Source organism: Rana temporaria, chromosome 2, assembly GCF_905171775.1.
Source record: "Rana temporaria chromosome 2, aRanTem1.1, whole genome shotgun sequence".
NCBI lineage: Eukaryota > Metazoa > Chordata > Amphibia > Anura > Ranidae > Rana > Rana temporaria.
In genome coordinates, this window is record NC_053490.1 from 221,554,356 (window position 1) to 221,572,273 (window position 17,918).

A 17,918-nucleotide genomic window follows, 5' to 3' on the forward strand; every position below is an offset into this window, starting at 1 on the left:
ATTAAGCTCAGTGTATAGTCACTATGGGGTTGATCTACTAAAGGCACATGGGCTGTTCACTTTGCATGGTAAGTTGCACTTTGCAAGAGAATTTTCCCCAGAGCTTAGTAAATGCGGTGAAGTTCTGCTGACTTCCGTCATCCAGTCAAGTGAAAGCAAAAAAGCATTTCTTTTTTTTTCATTTGACATGATCGTGCAAAGTGAAATTTCACAACATTCATCATGCTCTGGGGAAATTTCCTTGTGAAGTGGAAACTTCCCTTGCAATGTGAACAGCCTTTTTGACTTTAGTAAATTAACCCCTATATGTTTCCACTAGTACATAAAATTCCAGGAGTAGGAACTGTTTAAAAATATTTGTAATGTTCAAAATGTCTTTGTGTAGCAAAAATATTTTATTGGTATACTAGTACTCTATTGCTATATAGTAAGATAAGAAGTGGTAACAAATAAATAAAAATAAAGGACTTAAAACAATTAATTATTATTCTACAAACTTTTCTATTTTTATTTGTCTTTTTAAAATATAAAAAAATCTGATTAGTTGAAGTGGTCTTTAACCCGTTACCTAGAAGAGACACCTAGATAAGATTGACTTCCAGTCCACCTCGGGACCCCTATCTGCAGAGTAGTGAAGCGGACACACTAATGAGGTGTTTGACTGCTTTCCATTTAAGTTCCAGGAGAGAAGCTTTACAGTACCTGCAGAGAAGTTGTTAACAAGCTGACGTCCCTTGTGGCAACATGGGATTGCTGGAGTTTCTAAAGAGAGCTCGGAGTCATGCTGATATGTGTCTTGCATTGCAGTGACAAATTGGCAGATCAACCCCCTCTCTGCCGCAGAAAGGAGCAGACAATTTTCTACATGTCCACAGCAATAATGGCCATTCATTCAGAGTCATATTGCATCTGAATAAGGACTTAAACATCTTGGTTATATTTTTTCTACCTAGGTGATGCTTTACATGCAGGGAACGCACTGTGCTACTCTACTGCTCTCTCTATTGATATAGTTTTATTGATTATGATGCAAATGTAATGAGCCCTACTTGGCACATGTACATAGACTGCCTAACAGCACATGACATTTTTGCTTGGTGTCTTTCCAGTGAATGTTTTGCAATATGTCCTTTAAACAGAAAAATCATACCTATATGTCTCTTTCTACCCTATGTGAGGGGTAGACCCATTTTTCAGTGACATACAAAGCACTTCATAACAATAAAAGCAACAATCAGAGCACAAATAATACAGTTAAACTAAAAATATTGCAAGCTGAACACAAAAAAAGGTAATCACGGCCTCAAATGTAGCAAATGAAAAAAATATGTAAGTGCAGCGCAATAAAAGTCCATATAAAAGTAACTGAAGATGACACCCAGTGATACAGCGAAAACTCTTCAAACGAAAGAGATGTAACCGCCACCAACAAGAGAAATGCTTCCTTACCAGATGGGATGGGCCATTAGCATTACCAACTGGTCAAAACAGCTTGGTCTCAGCATAGGAGAGAAGATGCGGATGGATCCAGCAGAATGGTAGGTAATCCGATCAGATATAAAAGAAACAACAGAAAACACGATCTCAGTGTAGACTGTTTGTATTTTATTCCAAGGGTAAAAAAGTTCACTATACAGCAAAAATCCTGGACTGGACAATAGGCACAGGGAAATCCACTGGAGGACTACCGTCTGGTATAGCGAATGAGATTAAAATCATAAAAAATCATGGCATGTAGCCGTGGTGTACAGCTGCAAACAGCAATGGAAAGGACGCGGGTGATGTCACAAAGCTCCTCCCCCGTACGCACATTACGTCCGATTGGACTGACTGACCCACCGCTGACAAAGTCCAATCGGACGTAACGTGCGTACGGGGGAGGAGCTTTGTGACATCACCGCGTCCTTTCCATTGCTGTTTGCAGCTGTACACCACGGCTACATGCCATGCTTTTTTATGCTTTTAATCTCATTCGCTATACCAGACCGTAGTCCTCCAGTGGATTTCCCTGTGCCTATTGTCCAGTCCAGTATTTTTGCTGTATAGTGAACTTGTTTACCCTTGGAATAAAATACAAACAGTCTACACTGAGATCGTGTTTTCTGTTGTTTCTTTTATATCTAATCAGATTACCTACCATTCTGCTAGATCCATCCGCATCTTCTCTCCTATGCTGAGACCAAGCTGTTTTGACCAGTTGATAATGCTAATGGCCCATCCCATCTGATCGGATTACTTACCACTTTGCTGGATCCATCCGTGTCTTCTCTCCTATGGTGAGACCAAGCTGTTTTGACCAGTTGTTAACGCAAATGGTCCATCCCATCTGGTAAGGAAGCATTTCTCTTGTTGGTGGCGGTTACATCACTTTCGTTTGAAGAGTTTTCACTGTATCACTGGGTGTCATCTTCAGTTACTTTTATATGGACTTTTATTGCGCTGCAGGTGGGAGAATGGATGGACAGCCGCACTCTCTGACGCGTTTCGCATTAACAACTAATGCTTAGTCATTAGTTGTTAATGCGAAACGCGTCAGCTGTCTATCCCACTGTATGCTGTTGTGTGCTGTGCATTTTTTCCTTTTTACAATAAAGAGCACGTCTTTTTTCAACAAGACTTTTTGGAGTGCGGCTGTCCATCCATTCTCCCACCTGCTTAATTCTATGCATTGCCAGCACCCGTGTGATTCCTGAGTGGACATTGATTACCTGCCTGTGCTCACCTGGAGCGGCGGTCTCCCTACCTATCGTTTATTGCGCTGCACTTACATATTTTTTTCAAAGCACTTCATAAGTTGTTAATTTTTCTAGAAGTAAGAACTAGCATTATAAAAACGTAATTCCACTTTTGAGAAAAAAACATTTCCCTTACCAAAGATCTATGTACATTGCAAGGATTAGAACAAACTTTGTTGCAGATTCCTACCTTTTGTTATTCTAAATAAATCACCGTGTGTTTGTCTGTGCCTCTGTTCGGAGTAGGTCTAAGGCCCCTTTCACTCTGGGGCATCTATTTTTAGCGGTGCTTTACCGTCGTATTTTTGGGGGTATTCGGCCACTAGCAGGGTGCTTTTAACCCCTGCTAGCGGTCGAAAAAGGGTTAAAACCACCCGCAAAGCGCTGCTTGATTTCAATGGGCAGGATCGGTATACACACCGCTCCTTTACCGCTCCAAAGATACTGCTAGCAGATTTCCTCATTAGTGCACAGGTGCACAGCTGGTTAATAATTATGAAACCACTCCCATTAGACCCCTTTCTTACGAGGCGCTTTTCAGGTGCTATAACACTAAAAATAGCACATTCAAAGTGCCCTGAAAGAGCCGCTGCTGTCTCTCCAGTGTGAAAGCACCCTTGAGGAAATCTGCTGGGCTTGCATCCCTTTAGACATGTTCCTATTGAAATTAGCTCACCATAAATTGCATTTTTGTTGCAGACGATGCCTGAAATCTGACTTCTATCTTAGGCAGACTTCTGGGAAAATTGGTGAGCCAATCACACAAGCAGGAAATTATGTTTCTAGGGGTGGTCAGTACAGATTCTGTCTACAGAACAACTCCAATTAGCCATATTGCATTGCATTTTCAGAAAATTACAGAGCTGCAGATTGAAAAAGAAAGGTAATTGTTAATAACATTCAATTACAATATGATTTGTGTCCCAATTGTAAACGCTATATTATTTTTTCCGTTATTTGCTTATTTTTTCTCGTGAAAGTGGAGTTACCCTTTAACAATTAGATTTTGATCGCTTGTTAGCTAATTTGATTGATTGCTATGGCTCCATCTATGACATAATATGTATGTGCTAAAATGATAACTTTAAAAATACTGACACAGAAAATGCTGTAAAACACAACATTTTTTAGAACCTTTCTGTATACTCCACAGTGCCATACATATAGGTTATCGCATAAAGCTGTCTCACTTATATTTTAGAGGACCTTTAGAGACAATGAGATTTGAGCTCCATCATGTTAAATGTCAGAGGTGAATGTATTTTGCAGTAAATTGTTTTATATAGTGTTTAAAGGGTAACTCCACTTTGTGGGGGGGGGATAGCAAATAATGGAAAAATAATATAGCGTATACAATTGCGATACAAGTCAAGTCATATTTTAATTGAATGTTATTAACAATTACCTTTCTTTTTCAATCTGCAACCAATGTAGTTTTCTGAAAATGCAATGTAATATGGCTACCTGGAGGTGTTCTGTACACAGAATGTGTACTGACCACTCCCCGGAAACATAATATCCTGCTTGTGTGATTGGCTTACCAATTTTCCCAGAAGTCTACTTAAAGCGGGGGTTCACCCTATATAAATTTTTTTTTTCCTCTAGCATTAAATTCGGCATAGTAGCGCGAGCTACAGTATGCCTGTCTGTATTTTTTTATCCCCGTACTCACTGTGCAATTGTATATTGAAGATTCCGGGGAATGGGCGTTCCTATGGAGAGGGAAGGTGATTGACGGCCGGCCCTGGCACGTCACGCTTCTCCGGAAATAGCCGAAATAGGCTTGGCTCTTCACGGCGCCTGAGCATAGCCTGTGCGCAGGCACCGTGAAGAGCCGAGACCTACTCCGGCTGTCTTCGGGGAGCGTGACGTGCCAGAGCCGGCCGTCAATCACCCTCCCTCTTGCTAGGAACGCCCATTCCCCGCGGCAGACGGAATCGTCTATGTACGATTACACTGTGAGTACGGGGATAAAAAAATTAAGACAGGCATACTGTAGCTCGCGCTACTATGCCAAATTTTATGCTGAAATGTTGTTCTGCAGGGTGAACCACCGCTTTAAGATACAAGTCAGATTCCAGGCATCCCCTGCAACAAAAATTACATTTTTGGTGAAAGACTTTCAATAGGAACATGTCTAAAGGAATGCAGACCCAGCAGATTTCCTCATTAGTGCTCTGCAGGTGCACAGCTGACTGATTATTATGAAACCACTCCCATTAGACCCACTCAAAACAGAAGCACAGAGGAACAAACAGTGATTTCTTCAGAATAACAAAAGGTAGGAGTCTGCAACAAGTGTGTTATAATCCTTGCAACGTACATAGATCACCCAGAGGGGAATGTTTTTTTCTAAACAAAAGTGGAGTTATGCTTAAAAGTCAATTAACATTTTCTTTACAGTTAGATTCTATAAGAAGTGATGCTACCTTCTAGTTAAGAGCTGTGACACTGTATGCATGTGTATACTTAACAAGCCAACCAAAACTGTGGTTATCTGGCCATTTGATCTTAGAAAATACAGAGGTCCTTTTTTTGTGCCCAATTTATAGCAAAAGCTGATTCAATGATGGTAATAGAGAGGGGGCTTTAATCATTCACGATTACCTATTAGGCCCCGTACACACGGCCGAGGAACTCGACGTGCTTGGCACGTCGAGTTCCTCGTCGAGTTCTGGGATGAAGCCGCCGAGGAGCTCGGCGGGACGCCTTCTCCCATAGAACAACGAGAAAATAGAGAACATGTTCTCTATTTTCTCGTCGAGCTCCTCGGCGGCTCCATCGAGCCAAAACTGTACAGACGACAGAGTTTCTCGGCAGAATCCGGGTTTTGACCGAGTTTCTCGGTGAATTCTGCCGAGAAACTCTGTCGTGTGTACGGGGCCTTAGAGTTTTATTTGATTCAGGACTATTTGAATGTCTACAAAAAGTAGATGTATTTAGGATTCACAGAGTATATTATCTCAAGGAGTATGTTAAAAAATGATTTGTAATTCCAAGAATTTCAAGTTAGTGTTAGGCACATTAGTTTAAAAAAAAAAAAAACGGTATATATGGCAGGAGGACCAAAATGCATACTTTGTATATACTGTATTTTTTTCATTTAAAAATTGTAAAATTAATTTTGAAACATACCTTTCCTGTACTTTTTTGAAACACTAACATTGCCACATACACAGGTCTCTAATTGTTTTCTAACCTGCAACTTGAGTAAAGCTGTATCCCCATAACATATCGTATGACTATGTATTGAAATGAAACATTTCTTCAAGTCATGGATTTACATTGTATTGAGTGAATGGTTATATATTGCATACTTATTAAACACATTTAAAAAAACCTGATCATGTTTAAAATCAAAATAATTGTTTTTCACACTAAAATTAAATTTCTTTTTGCTCTTTTTTTAACTTTACCTATAGGGAATACAGTTTATATTTTCCGGCAGTATATATTTATTTGTGCTGTTTCATTTACTCTCTTTATGCAGGATTCTGCAACATTTGGTACTTCGGCTGGAGCAGGAGCTTCAAGTCCCAAGACAAGTACACTTAATGGAGAACAAGGGACCTCAGCAAAGGTTCAATTACCTCTAAATGTGTAAGTTACAGCACAAAAGCTTTGAAAAGATTCATAGCAATAGGGATGATGTACAATCACACTATGGCAGAGGTATAGCTGAATGAATAAATTAGCTGAGGGTCCATATATGATCGGAGGCACAGGTAAGAAGATGAAAGGCATTTTAATTAATTTAACATTTCCCTTGTGTACAAATGTCGTAAGATTTGTAGTCTTTAAATGCCACTTACAGCTCTGTGACTGTTTACAGTTGCAAAGGATATGCACATTTTTTCCCCATTGTACACTGCTGCATCTACTTCAGTTGCATTTTCTGATGTTGTTGTCTATATGTATGTACTCCTTTCACTCAATGCAGCTGTCAGGTGCCCATCCTCTGTTGTATGGCAGAGAATTAAGATTCCTGGAACACTAGTGAACACACAACTTTGGGGGTCCTAAAGGAGTGGGACTGATATAATAAATATGAACTCATTTTATTACATCCGTTTCAATCATTATTTCTATTAGCTGAAAACATTACCTGAAAAGTCTAAATCTTTTTTTTTACATTTCAATCTTTATTTTTTATTTTTTTTATTGAACTTTTTCTATAGACACCCATGATCTAACACTAACCTATCCAGCCCTGTAAAGAAAAAACTAGTATACATACCTTTTTTTAACTGCTTGCCGACCAGCCGCGGCGAGATCATGTGGCCATATGTCATCTCGCCGAGCAGCCAATCTCCCCTGTCGCCGACGCGCATGCCCGGCGGTCGCGATCTTTGCCGGGCACCCGCGATCGCTCGTTACAGAGCGAGAACCGGGAGCTGTGTGTGTAAACACACAGCTCCCGGTCCTGTCAGGGGGGGAAATGACCTATCGTCTGTCCATACAATGTATGAACAGCGATTTGTCATTTCCCCATGTCAATCCACCCCACCTTCAGTTAGAACACACCCAGGGAACATGATTAACCCCTTCCTAGTAGTAATCAATGCATTTTTATAGCACCGATCGCTATAAAAATCGCTATAAAAATGCCAATGGTCCCAAAAACGTGTCAAAAGTTTCCGAAGTGTCTGCCATAATGTCGCAGTACCCATAAAAATCGCTGATCGCTGCCATTACTAGTAAAAAAAAAATATTAAGAAAAATGCCATAAAACTATCCCCTATTTTGTAAACGCTATAACTTTTGCGCAAACCAATCAATAAACGTTTATTGCGATTTTTTTTACGAAAAATATGTAGATGAATACGTATCAGCCTAAACTGAGGAAAAAAATCTTTTTTTTTATATATATTTTTGGGGGATATTTATTATAGCAAAAAGTAAAAAATATACATTTTTTTCAAAATTGTCGCTCTATTTTTGTTTATAGCGCAAAAACTAAAAACCGCAGAGGTGATAAAATACCACCAAAAGGAAGCTCTATTTGTGGGAAAAAAAGGACGCCAATTTTGTTTGGGAGCCACGTCGCACGACCGTGCAATTGTCAGTTAAAGTGACGCAGTGACGCAGTGCCGAATTGCAAAAAGTGGCCTGGTCTTTGACCAGCAATATGGTTCGGGGGTTAAGTGGTTAAGCTGATCTGACCGGATCCCAAGCTGAGTTGTCAGCCGTGAAGTCACTCCCCATTCATTTCACAGCCGTTGTCGTTTATTTCCTCTGCAGAGCTTTCGCCACTGGCGATCGGGTCGGATCGGCTTCAGAAAAGGGTATGTATACTGATTTTTTCTTTACAGGGCCAGATTGGTTAGTGTTAGATTGTGGGTGTCTATTAGACATGTGCACACTGAAATATTTAGTTTCGTAATTTCGCTTTCGTCCGAAAAATAAATGTATTTAGTTACTCCCGAAATTCATTTTTATTTATTTTGTTTGGTTAAAAAATGCATTTGTCTGAAAATCCGAATTAATTAAGGTTGAATCTGTCATTGAAGGCTTATGGTGTCTGTCGAATGTTCTAAGAAGATTCGACGGAGCAGCTAAACTGTATGAACGCCGCAATTGTACATTTCCGGTCAAATGTTTCACCTACAAGCTATAGAAGAATTCTAATGTTGTATGAAACTAGTAATAATTATATTTATACATTTTTATTACTTTTCAACCAACATTCAAATTCTTCTATAGCCTATAGGCGGAGCCTTTGACCCGAATTGTACGATTACAGCGGCGTACAGTTTATCTGCTTGTCGAATCTTCTTAGAACTTTCGACATACACCATAAGCCTTCAATGACAGATTCAATGTTTGTATGTTTTTCGCTGCGTCGTCGAATCTTCATCGTTCATGTTGAAGGGTCTACCCCAACACTGTATCTATAATGTTGAATGTTTTCTCTCTATGTAGAATAATCTTGGACTAATAGAGTTAGGTTAGGCACATTCGACTGCAGATTCGATAGACACAGATCGCTATTGTCAGTGTAATGTCTCTTCTCCTATATATATCGAACTGTTGTAGCAACGAAAACGAAAATAAAGCATTTTTTATGTCAGTTCTTTCGGATTCTGCACGTTCGTTTTCGTTAAAGCGATAACGAAAATACCCGAAATTCGGGCGAAAATACATTCAGACGAAAACGAGTTCACATGTCAAGTGTCTATAGATGCAGGGATTTTAGTTTTAGCATGGACTTCCACTTTAAATCAAAAGTCACACTGGCAGCACAGATGCATACAGTTGTAACAGGGGCAAATACATTTTTAGGGGGTTTGTATGGTCTTGGATCAGTAAAAGCCTATGACCATGTAATTCTAAAACATATAAATGTTTTTACTCCTCTCTTACATCTAATGAAGAAAAATTCTAAAAGCAAATATAGGTTGGGACTTTATATGAGGCACATGGCATGTGTACAGTGTCTCCACAATGTAGTAAACATAACATTATTTGATTGGTACAATCCAGTATGGCATAATCAGTAAAGTTTTAGTAACAATCTTGCAGTGTAAACAATGGAGGGGAGCATCTAATAGCTCAATGCATTTCATGGCTTATCTGCCACTCTTCAGGAGCAGATGTAGAATAGGTGTCTATAAAAAAGTATTAAAAAAATACAAAAAATTAAAAGATTGTAAAAGTGAGTCTGTCTATTGGAGGAGAAGGAGAAAAAAGGGAATGGAAAAAAAAAAACAATACTACTTACAAATATACTTATGATTCTCGGCACAAGCGTGGAGGGAGCCCTCCCCCTCTTCCCCTCTCCTGGGTGACGTGGGGGCTCAGGCAGATGTCCTGTTGCGCATCCACGTCACGATTCCAACGCCGTGGTTACTACGTCATCACCTGTGGTGTTAGTGCGCCGGCACTATTGATTCGATTAGTGTCATTGGTGGACACCCACAATCACATTGGAGTACATATACTCCCCCCAGTTGCATCAGGCACTCCCTGATTAATTAGGAATCCTAGGTAACTTTTTGGGCAGTTTTTCCTCTTCCCCTTTTCTATTAATTTATCTTTCTCCTAGTGTCTTAGTTTTCATACTTTCATCTTGGTGCTTGTTTTTTTTACTCTATTCACTATCTATTTCTCACTTTTATTTTTTCTGGGGCACATTATGCTACTTTAATTACCTCATACCTGCCCTTTATTTAGGCATAGATTTTTCCCACCGATTTGGTCCCAGCACTAGTACTGTATATTTCTCACTATGTAGCTGCCAGACACATTCTTGCTGTGGTATCTCCCTCGCTGCATGCTTCATATAAAATCCCAACCTTTCTCCTCATTCCTCTCTTACATCTGTTAAGTTAATAATCCCCTTTAAAAATGCACAAACGTATTATTAGCTAAAAGTAAAGTGCAAAGTAAAAATAAACATTTGTTCTTGCAAAACTAGTAAGATTTTGTTATTTTTTTCAACTGACATTTTAATTAACATCAAGTCAGTTGGTTAGTAAGCAGGGGTGGACTGACAACTTATGGGGCCCCCGGGCAATAGGAGATTATGGGGCCCCTGGGTAATAGGAGATTATGGGGCCCCCGGGCAATAGATTATGGGGCCACACAGTATACACACACATACAGTATGCATACACAGTATACACACACACACAATATACACACACAGTATACATACACTGAGAAGGTTCTGGAGAGGCGGGGTAGTTATAATCTTGGGATTTTTAGACCAAAAGGGTGTCGGTAAGGGACATTTCAGGGACAGATGTAAAAAAACACAGATTTTTACATACTGTCCCTGGTTTTATTGAGGCTTGCAACCCTGATGCGGCCCCCTAGTGGCATGGGGCCCTCGGGCAGTGCCCGAGTTCCTGAATGGTCAGTCTGCCCCTGCTAGTAAGCATGTAAGAAGTAGGAGTGACATGATGGTCCAGGAAGCTGACTACAGGAAAAAAATAGCTAAATACACAGTATGTGAACTGTTTTAGCTGCCAAAGGATTTGTATTTTTGTTCAGCCAGTCTTATGATTGAGGCATTGCAATCTTACGCCTGCCCTTCAACCTGTCAGGGTTGGGAGGACCTGTCAGGAGCACAAGCTCCTGGATCATAAGGTCACATGCACAACCCCTCACAATAATAAGATCCACAGAGAATTGTAGACTATATAATCATGAAGTAGTCATTCAAATAGCAAGTATTCTCCTGCTTAATGCCCGGTACACACGATCCGATTATCGGACGAATGATCGTCCGTTTTTTTTGTATGCTAATCTCAGGTCGAATCTAATGAGTTTACTAAAGTCACGAAAATTCTCGTACGGCAGAATAAAAAATCGGAAGTGATGTCATGTGTTGTAATGCATTTGTATTGCATTTTCGAATGACAGCTGTACTGATTAAACGAAAATCGTACGATCTGGCAACGTACGAAAAAAAAATCCGTGCATGTCCGATAGAATAAAATTGATGAACTGTCCTGATCGGCTCTCGGAAGCTCTGTACTAATGATCCGATTATCGTACGATCGTTTCGAAAGCCGCATTTTTCGTACGATTTTCGGATCGTGTGTACGGGGCTTAAGGCCCGTGCATACGATCACAAAATCGCACGAGAAATAGTGCTTTAAAAGTGATTGTACGATAATCTGATCATTGGTACACAGCTTTCGAGAGACGATCACTACAGTTCATCTGAAATTATCCTAAATGATAAACATGAACATCCTCGTACAATACCAGACCGTACGATTTGTGTTTAATCAGCGCAGTTTTTGTCCAAATATGCAACACAAATACAATATAACACATTACATTACTTCCAAATTTGTATTCTGTTGTACAAGAATTTTCATAACTTTAGTAACCTCTTCATTTTTGATATAGAGAGAAGCATGCAAAAAAAAAAAGACGATCATTAACAGGCAGTTATTCACAATAGGATAAACAATGCTAGAAGTACAAACCTATGTAAGCTTATACACCAAATCAGATAAGCTACATTGATCTGCAATGAGCAACACAGGCTCAACACCAGGGTACATAGAAACAAATGTTTTCTGGATGCCCTGTTTACACCACAGTTCCTGCCTAAAGGAGAGTTTGGTACACTGCGAAATAATGCAGACATGCTGCAATTTTTACATCACACCTCATGTCAGTGCTTCTCACCACATCGAAGCTCCACTGTGGTGCACATACACTATATTGTCAAAAGTATTGGGACACCTGCCTTTACACAAACTTTAATGGCATCCCAGTCTTAGTCCGTAGGGTTCAATATTAAGTTGGCCCACCCTCTGCAGCTATAATAGCTTCAACTCTTCTGGGAATGCTGTCCACAAGGTTTAGGAGTGTATCTAGGTAAATGTTTGACATTCTTCCAGAAGTGTATTTGTGAGGTCAGGCACTGATGTTGGACAAGAAGGCTTGACTTGCAGTCTCTCTCTAATTCATCCCAAAGTGTTCTATCAAGTTTAAGTCAAGTCCTCCACCCCAAACCCACTCATACATGTTTTTATGGACCTTAGGTTGTGCAATGGTGTGCAGTCATGTTGGAACAGGAAGGGGCCACCCCATCCCCAAACAGTTCCCACAAAGTTGGGAGCATGAAATTGTCCAAAATGTCTTGGCATGCTGGCTCCTTAAGAGTTCCCTTCACTGGAACTAAGGGACCAAGCCCAACCCCTGAAAAATAACCCCACACCATAATCCCCCCTCCACCAAATAATTTGGACCAGTGGACAAAGCAAGATCCATAAAGACATGGATGAGGGAGTTTTGTGGTGGAGGAACTTGACTGGCCTGCACAGAGTTCTGACCTTAACCCGATAAAACACCTTTGGTATGAATTAGTGTGATGACTGTGAACTGGCCTTCTCGTCCACATCAGTGCCTGACCTCACAAATGCGCTTCTGGAAGAATGGTCAAACATTCCTATAGACACACTCCTAAACCTTGTGGACAGACTTCCCAAAAGATTTAAAGCTGTTGTAGCTGCAAAGGGTGGGTCAATTCAATATTGAACCCAACGGACTAAGACTGGGATGCCAAAAACGTTCATGTGCGTGTAAAGGTAGACGTCCCAATACTTTTGACAATATAGTGTATACATTAATGAAATGTAATTTTCTACATTTCATTTAAAGAGAATATAAACAGTTATTTGTGTTGTAACAACTGAATGTACCTCCCCTCACTGCTGCTTCACAATGGACACTAGCCCACATGCTATAACAGCCCTTTATTTTATGCACAATAATATATGCTGTATTGCCTTGCTTTTTTTATTTTTTTTACTCATTTGATCTTATACCTTGTATTTAAATGCACATTTAAATAATACTTACTGTTTCCAATTTTGTAGAGTTGACTGAGAGTAATTAATCTGGGTTATTCCATTAGGTTAAATTGAAACAGTTTTGCCTTTGTCATCTAGTTGCTCACTGACATTAATAGTTAGATCATTTTTAATGAAATAATACAATATAATTTGTGCATCGTCAATGCTGCAATTGAGACAGCAGGGTCATAAGAGTGAAGGATGGAAGTGTTTTCTTCTTTTATGTTTCGGTACATCAGGTATGACTTGTTACCAGCATCCATTCCTACAGTCATAGAGGAGAATAATAATGTGAAGGATTTCATTAGGTTATAGTGTAGGATAGTAACATAATTATGATAGCAGGGGAGATAGTACGGGAAAATAATGGTATCTAATAAGTCCAGTCACCTGTGCAAAATATAAGCAGATACTTGAAAGAAGAAGCTACATATGGGAACAATACATTTGAGGAGTGTATCCTTTTATGCTATCTATTCATTCATCCAATCTCTTTATCATAATACCTTTACAGCATGATGAAGGAGAATAAACGCATTCAAATATTGTTTTTATTGGAAATCCATATTTAGATATAATCAGTGGCGTCACTAGGGTTGGTGTCACCTGGTGCGGCAAAACATGATGTCACCTCCCCTCCTGTCTTTCCTGCACTGGCACCCTACAGGCAGCGCACAGTCATGGGGCGCACCCCAAAACGGCCCCTGTAAATGATAGTATAGGGTGGTATAGGGCAGGTTAGAGTGGTATAGGACAGGCTGGGGTTTATAGGGCAGGTTGCGGTGGCATGGGGCAGTTTGCAGTGGCATAGGGCAGGTTGTGGTGGCATAGGGTAGGCTGGAGTGGTATTGGGCAGGCTGGGGTGGCATATGGCCAGTTGCGGTCCCATATGGCAGGTTAGGATGGCATAGGTCAGGTTGTGGTGGCATAGGGCAGATTGGGGGGGCATAGGGCAGGTTGCGGTGGGATAGAACAGGTTTTGGTGGCATAGGGCAGGTTGCGTTTGCATAGGGCAGGTTGTGGTGGCATAGGGCAGGCTGTAGTGGTATATGGCAGGCTGGGGTGGCATAGGGCCTGTTGCGGTGGCATATGGAAGGTTGCGGTGGCATAGGGCAGGTTGCGGTGGCATAGGGCAGGTTAGGACTCTATGTAGAGACAGACAGTGTGCAGTACCCTTCAGCATGCCTGGAGATGAAGACACCTGGGGGCTACTGTGTTCTCACCTTTTTCTCCTCCAGGCTGCAGCTGCAGGATGAGCCAGAGTAAAGGAGTCTGTGGGAGAAGTGGAGGAGGCAGCCACACCCCCAGATCCGCCCACTAACTTCAGCTGCCTCCGGAGATATTGGAGATCCCGAGGGACAGGGAGCTTAAGATGGGGGAGTGTTATAGTCAGCCTCCCCTGCATGGCTTGGTGCCTTGCTCGCTCCGCTGCAGCTCTGCAAGCAGAAGCAATATAGCAAAGCGTGTAGTGATGGGCGGCAGCCCCAATGTCTCCCCTCTGATGGGTGTCACGCCACTGGATATAATGAACATACACTTTGAATTAGGAGCTTGCACAATGTAGCAAACAATTCTACAGAGTCACAGTTTCTTTAACAAAGATGTCCACTAAGCAGTATTTAAAGGTTTACGTTTTTGTTTTCTAAATGATAAAACATCTTATACTTACTTCTTTGGTGCAGTTGGTTTTGCACATGGCGGCCCAGATCCTCCTCTTCTCGGGTCCCTCTTTGCTGCTCCTGGCCCCTCCCTCCCAGGGATGATCCTAGGGTCACAGGCGCCTGGGTGCAGAAATATTTCTGGCGCCCCACATGGGCGTTGTCATTTTACTAACTCCTCCCTTTTAAAAATGTTTCTATGGCAACGACTCAACCACAGAGATGCTCCCCCACGAAATCTTCATTACCCTGGGATCCTTACATGATCTCTTAACAATAACCAAAATACAGGAAGAGAAGCAGAGTACTTAATTGGGACCTGGAGGGGGGCCTCTCTGATTGACACAGAGAGGGCTTCTGTTAGAGAGTCTGTTAGAAAGAGCCCCCAGACATACTACAAACATGATACAAGGAATGGTCAGAGACTGCAGACATGATACAGGAGGCGGTCAGAAACCGCAGACATTGTACAGGAGACGATCAGAGACTGCAGACATGATACAGGAGGCGGTCAGAAACCGCAGACATTGTACAGGAGACGATCAGAGACTGCAGACATATTACAGGAGACGATCAGAGACTGCAGACATAGTACAGGAGACGGTCAGAGACTGCAGACATGGTACAGGAAATGTTCAGAGACTGCAGACATAGTACAGGAGATGATCAGAGACTGCAGACTTAGTACAGGAGATGGTCAGAGACCGCAGACATAGTATAGGAGACGATCAGAGACTGCAGATGTAGTACAGGAGATGGTCAGAGATTGCAGACATAGTACAGGAGATGGTCAGAGACTGCAGACATAGTACAGGAGATGGTCTATTAGACCCCTTTCACACTGGAGGTGTTTTTCAGGTGCTTTAGCATTAAAAATAGCATCTGAAAAAAGCCTCATCTGCAATCCCAGTGTGAGAGCCCGAATGCTTTTACACTGGGGTGGTACTGGGAGGACGTCAAAAAAATTCCTGCAAGTAGCTTCTTTGAGGCGCTTTAGGAACGCTGTATACACCGTTCCTAAAGCGCCCCTGCCCATTGAAATCAATGGGCAGTGCCTGCTAAGTGCCTCAGCATTGGTGCCTTTGAACCCTTTATTTGGCCGCTAGTGGGGGCTAAATGTACCTCTAAAATGACGGTAAAGCACTGCTAAAACTAGCGGTGCTTTACTGCTGATGCCCCCGCACTGTCAGTGTGAAAGGGCTCTTGGTACATCTCATTATACATCACATCTGTAGACGGACTACTGAGGCGCAGGAAGGGACAGGGGCTGTGTATCCTATGCAATCTTTCATGCCATAAAACATCTAGAGCGGGGGCAGCCCAGAGCACGTGTAAAGGGATGCTGGCAATGCCATCCCGCAGCACACAGCACATTGAACACTGTGACTTACCTTGGTTCTATCTCTGTGCAGCCCGAGATAGAGATGGGAGGGGGAGGCATTCCAACTGGAGTTGGTGGAGACAGTGCAGCATCCAAGACCCCCAGTGTGAGGAATTCATTCCTGCACATCAGCACTCAGCAGCCACAGAAAACTAGAACCCTTGTGTCAGGAAGAGGAGCCGTCCCTCACCTGAGCACTGCCAGGCTGGACCGGCTGCCCTATGCTCACACTCTAGTTCTGGATGGACACACACCTATGCGCAGAACACTAGTTCTGGACAGACACAAACAAGGAGAGAAAGAGGGAGGGAGAACTCTGACACTTTGGTGCCCCCACCTCTGCAGGCATCCGGGTGCATCATATCCTCCTATCCTTTGGGCCTGCTCCCTCCTATCAAATGCCCCCTCAGCCACCAGCTTGCTATGGGGGCACTGGAGCCGAGTCAGAGCTCTGTGTATCCATTCAGGCACGGAGCCCCAACCTGACCCCGCTCCTCTCTCCCCTGATTGACCGACTGCCTTTAATTGCCAGCCGTGGGAGCCAGTGGCGACGCTGCTGTGTCTCAGCCAATCAAGAGGAGTGTATTGGATGGCTTAGACATTCGTGGACATTGCTGGAGAGATTAGGGGCTCATGTAAGTAATTAGGGAGTGCTTCTACACACAGAGTTTTTTTTTTATCTTAATGCATAGAAGAATAGAAGATTGCATCAAGATAAAGAAAACGTTTGCCTTTACAACTCCTTTAAAAAAATCTTCAACTTTTTTAGAAAAAAAAAGTACTTGGTATTCATTCACAGTGTGTGTCTTGTTATGCATTCTCATGCATTTTGCAGCACACATCAGAACGCATGAGAAAAATACATGACAAGGAAAAATACATGTTTTTTTCAGAACATATTCACAGAAATGTGAAAAATGTCTTGTGTGTCTCTGGTTTGATGCATTGATTTACATTAACCCATAACCTCAGATGAATAGGGGTTGTCACCACATATGTCTAGTGCATCAAACTGTGCATGTATCTGGTGCATGCATCATTATTGTCCAATGCTTGCATAAGTTGCATGCATCTGATGTAAACAAGCACTCAGTGCTTCCTATGTCCCTGAGCCTTTATGTGTTGTGTACATCACAAGTATGATCCTTGGCTTACATGTGAAGCCACTCCTTCAGCATGTTATAAGCTTGCATATAAGGTTATTTCTAACCCTCAGAATACAAACAGGACTTAAGCAGTTGCAGAAGCTCTGTTCCCATGATGTATCAGGACCTTTCCCAGCCAAAATACAAAACAAGGTATAGGTTACATAGGCTACAAAAATAAAATAGGTAAAAATGAGCTATAATCTACAGCAACCAATGCAATTATTTTCTGCATTTGAAAGAACAGTAACAGTTTATAAGCTTACATTACATATAATGCTCAGTATAAATGAGTACACCCCAACAGATTTGTCAGAAAACCTTTACTTACCTTTCAGAATCAAAATTTTCTATGGAACACTATACTAAAAAATACTCCCACAAATGCGGGCTATTGATTGCAACCGAGATTTGTTAATTTGCACAGACAAAAAAAATATGTTTCATAACAAATTCATTCAAGACCATGTTGCAAAAATGAATAAACCCCAATGAAAGTCTTAGGCCTCGTACACACGACCGGATCTATCTGCTGGAATTGATCCGCGGATCAGTTCCAGTGGACAAATCCGGTCATCTGTACAGCCTAGCGGATATTTATCCGCGGAGATTCCTCGGGCCGGACCATTTCAAGCGGATAGAAATTTCTTAGAATGCTAAGAAATCTATCCGCTTGAATC

At 41.6% G+C, this 17,918-nt stretch overlaps 1 protein-coding gene across 1 annotated transcript in view; it reads left to right on the forward strand.

Moving 5' to 3' along the window:
* SH3RF3 (SH3 domain containing ring finger 3) overlaps nucleotides 1-17,918 on the forward strand; it is a 537,384-nt gene that overhangs the window by 425,473 nt on the left and 93,993 nt on the right. The window contains exon 5 of the mRNA XM_040336482.1: nucleotides 6,226-6,335. Within this exon, the coding sequence (XP_040192416.1) occupies nucleotides 6,226-6,335 (110 nt within the window). The remainder of the gene's footprint in view (nucleotides 1-6,225; nucleotides 6,336-17,918) is intronic.